At 51.1% G+C, this 15,076-nt stretch overlaps 1 protein-coding gene across 2 annotated transcripts in view; it reads left to right on the top strand.

Moving 5' to 3' along the window:
- The window catches only part of Slc41a3 (solute carrier family 41 member 3), a 33,147-nt gene that overhangs the window by 5,770 nt on the left and 12,301 nt on the right, over positions 1–15,076 (top strand). The window contains exons 2-3 of one of the 2 annotated variants that reach the window (XM_028773087.1): positions 7,037–7,144; positions 8,628–8,699. The exons of the other annotated variant lie outside the window; for it this stretch is intronic. Coding sequence (XP_028628920.1) covers positions 7,037–7,144; positions 8,628–8,699 — 180 coding nt within the window. The remainder of the gene's footprint in view (positions 1–7,036; positions 7,145–8,627; positions 8,700–15,076) is intronic. 2 annotated transcript variants of the gene reach the window in all.

Genomic DNA, 15,076 nt, shown 5'->3' on the forward strand with positions numbered 1-15,076 from the left:
GGCTGGTGGAGAGGCTGGAGGCTGGTGGAGGGGCTGGTGGAGAGCCGGGGGGCTGGTGGAGAGGCTGGAGGCTGGTGGAGAGGCTGGGGACTGGTGGAGAGGCTGGGGACTGATGGAGAGGCTGGGGACTGATGGAGAGGCTGGAGGCTGGTGGAGAGGCTGGGGGCTGGTGGAGAGGCTGGTGGAGAGGCTGGGGGCTGGTGGAGAGGCTGTAGGCTGGTGGAGAGGCTGGTGGAGAGGCTGGGGGCTGGTGAAGAGGCTGGGGGCTAATGGAGAGACTGGTGCATCTGGGATGAAGAAAATCTAGAGCATGGACAAGGTTCTGGGGTCCAGCTCTAGGCCGCTGTATGGCTCAGCATCCCAAACTCAGAAGTGTCTCTCATTCCAGCCCACTCTGGTCACTGATAGTTTAAGCATCCCAGGGGCAGCACCTTTTGGCCATGTGCAGATCCTGGCCCAAGGTGTCTCATGTACCTGCACACAGCCTCCGCATGTGGTCTGGCCGCCTGGCTCTCAAACATGAATGTGCCAAGAGACAGAGAAGCTCAGAAACTACTCCATGGGGTGGCTTCTCCACCATGAGTTGCTGGATAAAGCAGTCAGGAGGGGTAGGGATGGCCCACCAGAACCAGGACCAAAGTTTACAGCCTGCACGTCTGCCTCCTGTGACAAACTTAAACCTCCCGACAAGTGAACAGAGAGAGCAAGTACAGAAGTGCTGAGGGTTTCCGGGGCAGGCCAGGGCGGGGGGCAGTTAGTTAGGAAGGAAGTTCTGCCTGGGGAGATAAAGGAGTTTGGACTTGAGCATGAGCCTGACGATCTGTGAGAGGAGACAGAGGCAAGGTGTCCGAGAGGGTGGTGGGGTAGGGATGGGACAGAGGGGAGGTCAGGACCCAGAGGTGAACCCTGGATTAGAAGTCAGTCAGACCTTCAGCTTGGGACCTTTGCTGGTAGGGACCTCAGTTTGTATTCTGTCAGCCCTTAGGCCTAGAAGTGTTCCTCCTGGCCTGTGGCTTACCCAGAGGGGCACTCTGAACATTCCTAGATTCCAGTGCCGCTTCCCTCTAGTGAGATCAGCAGGGCCTGTTCTAATCTTTCTGAGCAGAAGCAAGTCTTCCAGGCCTTTGAGGGAAGGCAGGGCCACAGTTCTGTGAGCACAGCTTTATACTGTGGCTGTGAGCCCCCGCACACTGGCATAGAGCTGACCACAGGTGTCATGTTCATCTTGCAGTCCTTCAGAGTCCTTGACCTTGCAGGACAGAACCCTATACATGGGCCTGGGTGAGTATCCCTGGAGCTGTGGTCTCCAGGCCCTTCTCTGCCAGGGCAAAGCAGCCCATGGCACAGGTGCAGAGGACACAGAGGGTAGTGCTGACTTCTGCGTGGGTACTTACCAGGGCCAGACGCATGTGGGTTGTGTCCCTGCCCAGCCTGGCTAGCGTGGGCTGGACTAGACTACTGGACACTGTCAAGGTCGCTACTGAGGGACAGCGAGCCTCTCTGGCAGGCTGGAAGAGGGAGGTCCCGGCAGATCTACAGCTGCACTCTGGGGAGAACCTGACTAGCGGAATGGACAGAGGACACCGGCAGCCTCCTGAATGAGGCTCTGAGTGGCTCTGGCCTTGTTTGCTCTGGCGGTCATCCAAGGGGCTCTCAGAGACCCACTGTGGCACTTCCTGGAAAGCTGCTGTCTGTGTGCACCTGTGCAGAAGAGAGCCTTGGAGGGCAGGGAGGAGAGACGACAGACTCGACTGGGACCCAACCATGGTCGTCACTCAACTCAGCCTTGAGTTCCGCTTTCAGGGCAAGAAGCTTCGAGGCTTCAGCTGTGAGCTCACCCGCTCCCCTCATGGGGTCCTCCCTGAGTCTGTCCTCACCACCACCTGCCAGGTCGCCATACCTATACTGTTGTCCGGCCTGGGCATGATGACGGCTGGCTTGGTGATGAACAATGTCCAAGTACGTACAGGGGTCCAAAGGAGAGGGCGCAGACGGGGTGGAGGGCAGGAACCAGGGCTCTCCCTGTGGGTGTCAGGTCTTAGCTGGGGTCCAGCACCGGCAGTGCTAGTGAGAAGATACCTTGGGCTCCCAGCATCTTAACAGTCACAGCAATGGCACTCGATAGCCCTCAAAGGCAGCCTTTGTGAGCCCACAGCAACCTCTATCGTCTGCCACCAAGTGTGAGCTTATTAGGGAAGGCTACTACTCAGTACAGGAGTCTTTAATGCCTCTCTGCCTCAGTTCCCCTTTTTGTAAATCAAGAATATTGAGGGCACCTGCCTCTCTGAGTTGTGAGGAGCAGGTTGTAAGCAGCAAGGAGCCTGTGGTCTGTGGTCTGGGTGACAGGCAAAGATGAATGACAGACCTATCTCTCCAGAGTCCCCACATAGCTCCTTGAGAGAGAGGAGAGGAGGGAATGGGAGTCCCATATGTCCCCAGATCTCCCCATAAGGTGTCACTCTCCATCTGGTGGGGCATTTGCTGAGTCTGGTTTAGGGAACACGACTATTGAGCGAATTCCACTATCTGTCACTTCCGGCCTTGGTTAGGGAGCATAAGTGTTTCTTTAGGAAAACTAGACAGAGCGTCAGTCATGGAGGAAGGATGCCCATCAGAAGTTGTTCTGGTTCTGGAAGATGGAGGTCTGAGGTGAAGAGTTGGCGGGGCTGGTGTGGTCATCCTTAGGGTCAGCTTCTCGATGTCCTCCACAGGTCGTCCCTCTCTGCAGATCTGTCCCCTCACCTTGCTTGTGAGATAACAGTCATGGAGGACTGGGGTTCACTCACCCATGGCCTCCTTCACTCAGCCCCCTCCCCCTTTCTGTCTCTAGACACTTGCATCTGAAGGTCCTGGGAGTTATGGCTGCAGTCCATGAATTTGGTGGTTGCCAACGTTATTTTCAATATGCATATATGCACAAATGGATAGTCATAGAATAATGTGCCTGTTGATTCTTTTTAACTTGTGTGTGGTTGTGATGCTGGGGATGGAATCGTGCCCAGCATGTGCCATATCACTGAGTTCCACCACAGCCCCGACACTCCGACAGGTTGTTTTGTTTTTTAATCTTCACAGTTACGTTTAATTTTCAACCCACAAGAGTATCTCAGGTAGTGTTTCCTGTTCCTACATGTACTGAGAATTTCCTCCATGATGTACAGTGTCTCCCTGGGAACCTGTTTCCAATGTCCTGAAGTTGGAGGGCATGCATATCAGTAACTCCAGGGCACTTGGTTTTTGCCTGTTCACCTCAGAGAAGAGGACACTGGGTCTTCAGAATGCTGGGATCAGTCTGTTCCTAGAGAGCTTGTGCAATCTGCTTCCGTGGTGTCCTCAGCCTCTACCTGAGGCTGCCATGCATGCTAATCCTCAGAGACTGGGCTTTGCCAGACTGCACAGCGTGAGCTCATCTATCCGTGGCCTGCCATGCACCCCCTCCTCTCTACGCTTCAGTTGCTGTAGGCTCCCAGAAGCTTGTCAGTCAGGACTGGGCAGTGAGTGGAGGTGGTGTGCGGCAGCCCATATGAAGGAGAGGGAGCTTCATCCTCCTGCAGGTCAGGGATCTTCAGAGAGAACAGGGCAGGACCATCAAGTGGGCCTTGGAGCACAATGTGGCCATCCCCACACTGTGGGAATGAGTGAACTCTAGGTAGAGACCCACATGGGGTCTGTGGATGTGTGTGGGTGTCCATTTGTGAAGAGAAGGACAGTGGGTGGCTTGTGTCCTTAGTGGAGACACTGCTAGCTGTGAGGCCCTCTGTCCACTCCACCTAGGAGGTAACGTTTACACTGAGGGCAAAGGGGTTTGGCCTTTTGTTTATAGAGTGAATGTTGCGTTTGTGTTGCTGGAGTATTAGCATAGCCGTGAACAAACTGTCTGGTTGGTGCAGACTGCACAGTGAAATACAGGAGGGGACACCAGTCTAGCCACTGCCTAGCCACGCTGCCCAGAGAGTCCCCTCTCTGACAGCCTGCACTGGTGTTTGGCTGGGCATGAAGTGTGATGTGCCAGCCACATTCTTGGACAAGTTTAATGACTGGAGTTGGGTGCATACTCAAGCGTAGAGTTGGCAGTGCAGGGTCAGAAGTGACTGGGTGACGTGATTATATTTATGTCACAAAGCTCACTCCTGGAAGCAATGTCAACAGTGTGGGGGAAGAGAGAGCAAGGGAGGCTCTCTCTCAGTACCACAGGCTACCTTGCCCTCCCATGCGCACTCCTAACCCACCCGTGTCAGGATAGACATCTTTAAAGGGTTTGAGAGATTGGAAGCGGAATTTAAAAATTAGGATGACTTGAAGTCAGATTGAAGAGGACAAGGGGTTAACTCCTGGTAGGCAGAGCAGGAAGTGGGCAGGAGAGGAGACAGGCCCAGGGGAGAGACAGGACTCTGGAGATGGTGAGTTGAGGTTCCAGTCTGGTCCGCTTACAGCCATAAGGTGGGTAGGGTCCTGGGGCTGTCGAGGAGCCTAGGGCATCAGACCAAAGTGACAAGGACACACAAAAGAAGCCTAGAGAAAGAGCCATTCTGGATCTGGGTGGTCAGGACATCCACATTATCCCTTTATTATCTGCCTCAGTCTGCCAGGGTTGTGATAGAGCACCCGAGGCCAGGCAATGTACCCCACAGAAGCTGACATTGTCACGGCTCTAGGGGTTAGAAGTCTGAGATGTCAGGTATTGGCAATGTTGACATCCTAAGCCAGTAATGCCATTTTTCCCCAGTGCCCCACATGGTCACCTCTCTTTGCATATCTGTCCCCTAATTTTTGCTTGTGAGATACCAGTCTTGTAGGGTTGGGGATCACCCACCTATGACCTTCTTATCTCAGCCCCTCTTTGTTTAGAGCCCCTGTCTCTAAACACTGTGCTGTTAGGGCTGCAGCCTGTCAGTTTGGGGGACATGGTTTAGCTAAGTCTCTGTTGATGTTGTCCTGCCACATCTTCCTTTTTGTCCTGTGATTCCTGACAGGCTCAGACAGTGGCTTCAATCTCATGGCCAGGGCTGTGGGTGTAGTCCCAGGATAGAACACTCACCTAGCACATGTAAGGCCCTGGGTTCCATCCCCAGCACTGTCAGTCCGTTTCATGGCCAGAATTGACTCAACCCTAACCCAAGGTAGCATCAGAAAAAGGATCTGGGACCATGGAGTCAATTCTCCCTTCCTCCTTCATGAGGCATGGCACTGTGGGGAAGGTGGGCTGGGTGTCAGAAGTGACTCAAGCCTTGAAAGAGAGATGGTGTAAAGAGAAAGGAGAATCAGAAGTGTGAATGGGTCAGGAGAAGTAATGGGGCCATGGTGGAATCATTAAGGAGACCGACAGGGAGCTAGAGCAGTGTAGAGAGCAAGTTCAGAGGCAGGCCTCCTCCTCAAGCTGTTCTACAGGGGTGAGGGCAGCAGAGAGAGCTAGAACCCATTCACACACATCAGGCCCCTGAGGAAGAGACTACTGTAGCCAAGTGGGCACAGCACTGAGCTGTGACCAGGAGAATGGGAACTTGGACAGGAGTTCCTGGCACTGAGAGAGGGGAGAGTTGAAGGAAGAGAGACAGAGTTTGTTCTGATGTGGGGCTCTTAGATGCTTGGCCTTGCGTGTGCCCGGGAGAATGTGCACCATGCTGTGGGGGAGACAGAGGATGGTGGTGAGGGCTGGGACAGAGGATGTGCTAGGAAAGGACAGGGTGTGCCAGACAGCACTGCCGGGGGTCGGAGTGTGTGTGTGATGGTGTGGGTGGTGTGTGCCCGAGGAGTGCGCGGGGCTGATAGGCAGTGACTCACAGCCCTGAGGCCCCTGCTGCAAAGAACAGGGAGGCAGTAGCTGGACTGATAAGGAGGGCCCCTGCTGGTGGGCCTCTGCCTCCAACGTAGTTCTTCATTTGAGAGCAGGAAAAAGCATGTGTTTCTTAAAGGGCTAATGTCTATGCTGTGAAAGATCTGAACAAATGGGTAAATGTGGTCAAATGCAAAACCATCATTTTCAAGAGGGAATCAACAGGATGAACAGGGTAGTGTTCAGACTTGGCGCTAAAAACCAATGCACGTTAAGACTACATTGTGTTCCTACGCAGTGGAGAAATACAAAGATAAGACTTCTGTAGCACCTCTGACTAGTCATTCTCTGTGACTAGGGTACTGCTGCCTGGGGTGACTCCTGCTCTCCCCAGAGGTGACATGTGTTTGTGCCTCTTTAGCTACTCTTTCCTGGGGGGCTGAGCCCAGAGCCCCCTTCAGAAAAAGAAGAAATTTATCTTTAGGCCTAGAACCTAGAATCCCACAACCTTAAGATCTTAATCCATTGAGGTCCTGCTACAATCAGATCTGCTGGTGTGTTGCAGGCAGGGGGTCCATCACACAAACACCTCCTCTCTTTCCCAGCCATCGCAGCACATCCTGGCTACCCTGCCCTTTCAGGTATTACTGTTTCCATGTTTGAGGAGACTCGGAGTTTCCATCAAATGAACTTTCCTGTTCTGGAAAGCCCAGGGTCCAGCAGGCTGCTGGGAAGAGACTGAGAAACCTTGTCAAAGTGCTCCTACTAGCTAGTTTTGCAGCGTTTGTCCAGGCCTCTGTGGCTGCACACTGGCACATTCCGAGGCTGTGCTGGGCCAGACCACTGGCCTCCAGTCTAGTCCTGCCTTTTTCTTGGCCTCTGAGGATAGGAGGCAGGAGGGGCTCAGTGGAGGCCACGGCTGCTGATTTGGTTAATGATATTTAAAATGTCCTGTTTTATGTTTCACTTAAAACAGTTTAGGCTAGTTGTGGGGCGGGACACGCCTTAATCTCAGCACTCAGAATGCAGAGGGCAGGCAGATGACTGAGAATTCAAAGCCAGCCTGGTCTACAGAGTGAGTTCCAGGGTACCGTGGGCAAGGTATAGAGACCCTGTCTCAAAATAAAATAAGACATTTAGGGCACTGCTCCATCTTCCAGGCTGATTCACGGGGCGTGCAAGTCATTGACTGAAGGTTCTCGGCAGAGCTCTGCAGAGCTGTGCCAACACTTTGGCCTCAGCTCCTCCTTCCTTCTCTTCCAGCACTGGCCAGTGTTCAGAGACGTTAAAGACCTGCTGACGTTGGTGCCGCCCCTCGTTGGTCTGAAGGGAAACCTGGAAATGACGCTGGCCTCTCGACTCTCCACGTCTGTAAGTGGCAGTTCGATGTCTCCAGTCCCTTGCAATTTGGGGACAGGATGTTCCCTTTATTTAGCCCCTCTCAGTGACTTTGATGGGGACTAGAGTCTCTACCCACACAGGTGTTGTTGGACTTTGGTGGCTTTCAGGTTGTTCCTGTCTCTCCTCTCCCAACTTCTTATACTGTTTTTCTGTTGCCACCCTGAGCTGCGGAGAGACCAGCGCAGTGCCCCCGTGCCTTCACTTTTTCTGACTTTCTGTGTCCCTGTTCTCCAGAGTCTGCATGCTGCTGCCTGGACCCTAGACCATCCTCACCACTTCCTGGCATATACACAGGAACGCTTCAGTGGGCAGTCAGCCCCCAAGGAGGATTCTGAGGCGGCAACAAGGAGGGGCTGGCTCTCAGTGGCCCATTAACCACCTCTGTCCTTATACTCGTCCTGTCCCCTTTCATTGCAGCTGTCTACACTTGGCTCCGTAGCCACAGAGGTCCTACCTCAGCCAGCTCTTCTCCCCTCCTCCAGGCATCCTGAGGGGTTGTGCTGTTACCCTCCTGTTAATGCAGAGAGTATTCCCTTTCTCCAGTGGCCATTGGCACCCTGCACATGAAAAGAACAGTAGTGTGTTCAGGGTATATTGTGTTCAAGGGCCTGAGAAAGAGTCCCAAAGCTGATGAAGAAGGGCCAGAGATAGACACCTGCTGTGTGCATCCCTCACTGTGGAATGTCAGCATCTCCAACTATAGTTATATAGTGCTGTTTCTCCACAAAAGAGGCCAGCCAGGAACTGAAGAAATGGCTTGGTGCTCTTCCAGAGAAGCCCAGAGAACCCCAGAGGATCTGATTTTGGTTCTTAGCATCCATAGAGAAACTCACGAGCATTTGTAACTCAAGTCCCAGGGAACCCTCCACCCTCTTCTGGCCTTCACAGGCAATACATGTACATGTACATGTACATATACATATTGCACAGACACAGTGCAGCCAAAACAGCCATACACAGAAAATTAAAATAAATTTGGGGTGGCAGCAGGGTCAGGGAGTGGTGCTAGGTTAATTCATAACGGGTTGGAGAGCTGACCCACCAGTTAAGAGAGCACCCTGCTCTTGCAGAGAACCTGGATTTAGTTCCAGGCACCCACACTGGGCAGCTCACAACTTCCAGTAACTAGCTCCAGAGACTCTGACCTCCTCTTCTGGATTCCTCAGGAATTTACACTCACATGTGCACATACTCTCTCTCTCTCTCTCTCTCTCACACACACACACACACACACACACACACACACACACAGAGAGAGAGAGAGAGAGAGAGAGAGAGAGAGAGAGAGAGAGAGAAGATAAATGTTAAAAGGGGGAGGTAGGAGGTCACTGTCTAGAAAGCTTAGTGGCATAATCTGTTCTGGTTTGTTTCCTGAGAGTCTGGCTATGTCCAGAAGGACTGGCGTCTCCAGATCATCCAGGCTGACGCTGCTGCCCTTGTCTCTGTGTGCTAGGCCAACACTGGGCAAATCGATGACCGCCAGGAGAGGTACAAAATCATTAGCAGCAACCTCGCTGTGGTTCAGGTGAGTCCTGGAGCATCAATCACCTCAGTGCCTCCCACTCCCACTCCCCTGTGAACCTGTGGCCTGCCTGTCTGGATAGGAAGAGGGAGAGTCCGTGTACTCTAGACTGACTTTGGAGGACAGGTGTCCATATGGCCACTCATCTATCCAGCAGACCATATCTGTGACACAGTGAAGAGCATCGCAGGTAGCCACCATACCTGCCCAGAGACGTCTTTAGGTCTGTGGTCCCTGCAGCTTTCCCGCTGCCTGCTTTCTAAGCCAAATTCTTAGTGGGGGCTGAGTATACTCATTGTTAGTCATGCCCTGCATTTGCTAGTGGGCTTCTTCCTACATGTGACACCAACATCGTGTTTCTTTGGGTCACTGGTGCTCCCCAGATGGACACCCCCCCACATTTTCTTTCTTCCAGTGACCTCACTTAATCTTCCCAGGACCTGATGGATCATTCCTGCCTGGAACATCCCTCCATCAGTCCCGCCCCTGCTGCTTAACCTGTCCTATCTCAGTCTGTGACAGGGACCGTTATGCCCCTCTTATGCCATGCCTCCTCCCACCAGGCCCTCTGTGGGCTCAGGTCTACTTAGGCCCCTTTCACAGTGAACTAAAGCCATGGGACCCAAGGCAGAAACAGATGAGGGCAGGATAGGTTCAGGCGAGAAGGAAGGCTGGGTAAACAGCTGTCTCTTCGGTACTGTAGTCCAGAGTCTAGTGAGCTTCTCTGAGGCAGGCAGCCTCTGGTGGCACAAGGGATGTGGACTGAGTTCAGACTCTACATCATTTGTCAAGTGGGCAGCCCTGGCTCGGCTGTGTGTCATTGTCCATTAGTGTCATCTATTCTTTCTGTGTCCAGGTCAGAATATTGGGCTCTCCCAGAGGCACCCACCCAAGCAACAAGTTAGGACAGACTCATGATCCTCTCCTTACACTGGTTCTTCTGAAGGCACCTGGACCACTGTGGTGGAGGAATGCTGCCTGTGGCGCCCTTTGTATCTTAGTCAGGCTTCTGTTTCTGTGACAGACACCATGACCAAATTTAACTTGAGGAAGAAAAGATTTATTTCATTTTAGAGTTTATAGACCCTCACTGAGAGAAAGTCAGGGCAGGAAGCTAGAGGCAAGATCTGAAGCAGAGACCATGGAAGAGCACTACTTACTAGCTTGCACAGCCTGATTTCTTATCCAGTCCAGGACTGTTCCAGGTGTGACACAGCATAGTGGGCTGGGTCTTCCCACGTCAATCATTAATAAAGGAAATGCCTCAGACCTGCCCACAGGCCAGTCTAATGGGGGCATTTCCTCAGCTGAGGTTCCTGCCCTCGTTGCTGTTCCACTGCTGTGGAAAAGCCACCACAACCAAGGCAGCTATTATAAAAAAGAAGCATTTAACTGGGACTTGCACCCTCTCTTCTTAGGTACAGTGTGCATACCATCCTACAGCCCTCTCTCTCTCTTGGGTACCGTGGATGTCCTGCCCACCCTGCTATCCAGTCATTTCAGAGGCTCAGTCCATTATCATCACAGAAGGGGCACGGTGGCACACAGGCAGACGTGGTGCTGGAGAAGCAGCTGAGAGCTGCACCCTGATCTGCAGGCAGAGAGAGAGAGAGAGAGAGAACTGGGCCTGGCTTGGGCTTTTAAAACTTCAAAGTCCACCACCCCCAACACCTCCTTCAACAAGGTCTCCTAATCCTTGTAATCTTGTCAGAGTTACCCTTCCTGGTGACTAAGCATTCAAATATATGACCCCGTGGGGGTCAGTCTCCTTAAACCACTATAGTTTCTTTTCCCATTTGACTTCAGCTTGTGTCAATTTGACAAACCACCTCACCAGGACCCCAGCCTCCAAATCGCTCTGCTTTGCTTCCTGGCTATGAGGGGGACCTGTTTTGCATCCTCTATGAATCTGCTGTACTACAGGCCCAGAGCAACGGGGTCAACTCATCATACACTGCTGCTACCTTACACAGTGAACCAAAACAAACCTCCTCTGCTTCTAAGTTGATTCTCTCAAAGATTTTGTTACATCTGGTGGAAAGCCAACTATCCTTTGGCCATTTCCCACTGAGGACTGGTTCTTTCCACCTGACCAAGGAGACCCACCATCTCCCCCTTAGTCTCACATCCTGTCACTATGGAGACCCTCATTCCGAGTTGCATTTGAATCAAGCCCTGCCTCTCCTCCTTCACAGCTCATGCCTGTAAACCTGTGTGCTTTTGCAAATGCTTTCCATCCCTCAGCCTTCATTCTTAAGTACAGTGTGAATGCGCACATGTGTGTGTGTATGCATGAGCATGTGTATGCATGCGTGCAAGTGTGTGCCTATGCATGTGTGTGCGTGTGTATATAGCCCTTCAGCCCTCTCCCTCTTGAATACCGTGTGTAAGGCCCTTCAATCCCCTCTCTTTCTCTGGTAAAGTGCATGCACACCCTTCAGCCCTCTCTCTATTGTACACAGTGGATGTGCCTCCTACCCTACTGCTCTGGTCCAGGCCTGTCTTGGCGTCTCTTGCCCTCAGTGCCTGAGTAAGTCTTGTGTAACAGAGTCTTGTAGGCCTGTGGCTGAGTAGCTGAGAAATTAAAGCAGCACTCAGATCCACAACAGGAGGTCAGGTCAGGGGGTGACAAAGGCCCAGCACCTGCCATACCACTCCTGCCTTTCCAGAACCTTCCTTACCGTGAGCCTCAGGACTTATGAAGCATGCCTGGGCCTGGCTTAACTTACACTGTCTCAGATTTAGCTTACATATGATTTCACATCTTCCTTTTTAAATGGGTTTGACTTTGGTCACAAGTTGTTAGGTAAATTGTATAGTTGGACTTCTAAAAAAAAAAAAAACCCAACATGTACTTCCACTTAAATCTGAAACCAATGGTGAAACTTTTAAGTAACTTTAAAAGTATTTGACAATTTCTCATGTGTTCAGTGTCCCTTGATCATGTCTGCTCTCTTCCCACCCACACCTTCCTGACCCCTCTCACACATCCCCTCCCTCTTTCACGTCCTCCCCCTTTTTTGTGGCAAACCACTGAATCCAATTAGTGCTGCTTGCTGGATTGTTGACTGATCTTGGGCAGGTGACCCCAGCTGCAGTTCACTCGTGAGCGCAGTGGCCGTGTCACCCAGAAGACGGCATCTCACAGTGCTCATCCTACCCTCCTGTCCTGATGTTTCTCTGCCACCTCTCACCTGAGCCTCGGGGAGGTTGATGTCAGTGTTGGACAGGGCTGGGCATTAAACACTCACCTATTCTCAACATGAAATTTGCTTTAACTTTTAATTTTATGCATATGGCTGTTTTGTCTGCATGTACATATGTGTATTGTATGCATGTCTGGCATCCATAGAGGCCAGAGAGGGCATCAGATCCTCTGGGGCTGGTGTTACAGACTGTTGAGAACCTCATGAGGGTGCTGGGAATCGAACCTAGGTCCTCTGTAGGAGCATAATTGCTCTTAACTGCTCTTAACCATCTCTCCAGCCACTACCACCCCGTCCCAATGTGAAATTATGTAACTTCTCATGGGGCATAGGGACTCCCCCAGCAAGACTGAGGACAGCCACCGAGCAAGGCAGTGGCAGGGCCACTGTGGATCCTGTGCAAGCCCCTCCCTCCCTTTTGCTCTGCCTCAGAAGCCGTACCCTGGGTTCTTCCTAGTCTTTATTTGCTAGGTGATGCTGGCACAGCTACATTCTCTTTTACATTAAGGCTTATTGTTGTCTGTCTGTCTGTCTGCCTGCCTGTCTGTCTGTCTGTCTTTTAGAAGTGCTGGGACTGAAACACAGAGTCTCACATGAGCTGGATAAGCATTCTGTCCTGAACCATGTCTCCAGCTATATGTGACCTTCTAACCAGTTTTAGGCTTAGATTTTTCTCTGGGAAAACGAAAACCATCCCACCAAATATCCAGCAGTAGCATGGGAGCGGCTGAGTCACTGTCTGCTCCATTACCTTACCAGAACGGAAACTACCCCTTCAAAACTACACAAGTCCCCCACCCGCCATGCACATGCCCGTAGAGAACTCTGACGTGTAGGCACGGAGATCTTTTCTATGCATCCCTTCCTGTGACTCATGTTACCCCTGTGATGCACAGACTCGCTGCACAGGTGCTTAGAGCAGTGTCTGAACAAACAGGCACTCTCATCTGTTACACTGTGACCCCAACTCTGTTCACACACACAAATGCTTCTCTGAAGAAGATGCTTAGGTCTCAAGCCCACCTCCAACTCCCATTCTGATCTTTACCTGCATCAGTGAATAAGGGAGCCAGCTCACAGACTCGTGACATCCGTTACCAACTCCTTAGTGTAGGCTTACCTAGTATATGAGTCTGTTTTCCATCACTGTGCCAAAATGCCTGAGACAGTACATTTATATGGAGGGAAGGTTTGCTTGGTTCAGTGTTTCCTAGATTCCTGTTCCATGGTGGTGCATTGATAGAGCAAAGCTGCTTGCCTAGTGGTTTCTAGGAAGCAAATTAGAAGGAGGGGGTGCAGTACACTCTCCCAAAGACTTAAGATTTCCCAGGAAACTCCACCTCTTAATAGTCCACATACTTTCCTATAGCTGAAGACCAGACTTAAAGCATGGGCATTCTGAATTCAAGCTAACACTAGCACAAGGCCTGAAGGATAAAGAATATTTTCTGCTATTTTCTGTTCATTAACCGTATATGATCAGCACTAGGTGCTTGGATATCAAGGATACCAGCATCCGGTGACATGCTTCCTACCAGAGTCTGCTTAGAATCTTGAAAACTAGGGAAGTCAACAATATTGCTGTATATAACTCCATGGTATCTTCATCCTATGGGCATCACATATAAACTTTGTCTAGACTATACTACATAGAGATACTTTTTTTTCAGTATTGACAGTTGAATCATGTGCACCTAGGTGGGCGCTCTACCACCTAACTGTAGCTCCTGCTTTTACTTATTTGCTTTATATTTTGAGACAAGGGCTTGATAAATTGCCCAAACTGGCTTTGAACTCACTCTGTGGCCCAGGCAGGCCTTGGCCTGTGGCCTTAGCTCAGTCCCCAGAGTGGCAGGTAGTATAGGTGTATGTCACCATGCCTGGCTTTGTACTTTTCTTTATGGATTTTATGCTGTATCTTTAAGAGAAGGCCTTTGCTGCTCAGAGATATTTTTAAACACTTCCTTGGTTCTTGCTAGCTCTCCACGTATAATAGCTGACCTTGACGTCTTGATCCTCCTGTCACAGCTCTAACTGGGGAACAGGCATGCACAGCTATGCCTGGCTCCAACTCTCTTAAGCATGCTATCACATAGCCCTTTATTTCACACCATGGGTTTTTGTGTTTAAGGGTGTAAAGTGGGGGTGAAGGGTCCACCTTTTTCCTGGTCACAGTCCTTGAGTTTTCTTTCCTCTGATTATTTAGTATTCACTCACTGACATCATGTATCCAGGATAGACCGTCTTCATCCCTTCGTCACTAGCCTCGATTTACAGAGCCATTTCCCGTGCTCACTGTCTGGGCTCCCTTGTGGCTCATGGCTCCGTATGTCCCTCTCTGGCTGTGACAGGCTGCTCTTGCCTCTCCAGCTCCACAGTATACTTGACTCACATTTTACAATGTATTAGATATGACATATACCAGTAACCCCTGCCCTACCACCTCCTTCCAGTAAATTGTCTTGGCTCTGCACCTGTGGTTACTCCTCTTCGTGCCTTTGGAGCGAGTCATCTGACACCATGAGAGTCTTGTGGGGAATCTGCTTGGAGTACTTTGGTTAATCTGGGATTTTTGCTGTGCTCATCGCACAAGCACCAAGCCTGAGTTCGATCCCCAGAACTGGCGGAAAAAGCCCAGTGTGGTCTGTGCACTAGCAGTCCCAGCACTGGGAGGCAGAGAGGAAAATGCTGTGGCTTGCTGGTCACACAGCCTTATGTGAAAACAGCCCAGGTCCATGTCTCAAAGAAAGAAATGGGAGCCATGAGATGGCTCCATTGCCAAGCCTGGTTACCTAAATTTAATCCCTGGGACCCACATGGTGGAAGGAAAGAACCAGTTCCACATGTTATCCTCTGACCTCTACATACAAACATACACACACATGCACACATGTACACACATACAAACACATGTACATACATACACACATGCACTCACGCGCACACACACATGCATGTGTGCATACATACACACACTTACCTGCTCCTCTTGTCCACAGACGTTACATGGCTCTACCTGTGTTCCTTCTTCCTTTGGTAATACAGACATTTTGGATTAGGGGTCTTGATGCTGGTTCAGACCTGGGCTCTAGGTGGTGAGGGTCTTAGTGGCTCAGAGCATCATGCTCCAGAGGCAGGGAAGTAGCTCTAAGGAGGATGTGAGCTGGGGACAGC

The sequence above is a fragment of the Grammomys surdaster genome, unplaced genomic scaffold (genome assembly GCF_004785775.1).
Source record: "Grammomys surdaster isolate TR1022 unplaced genomic scaffold, NIH_TR_1.0 220, whole genome shotgun sequence".
NCBI classification, from domain to species: Eukaryota; Metazoa; Chordata; class Mammalia; order Rodentia; family Muridae; genus Grammomys; species Grammomys surdaster.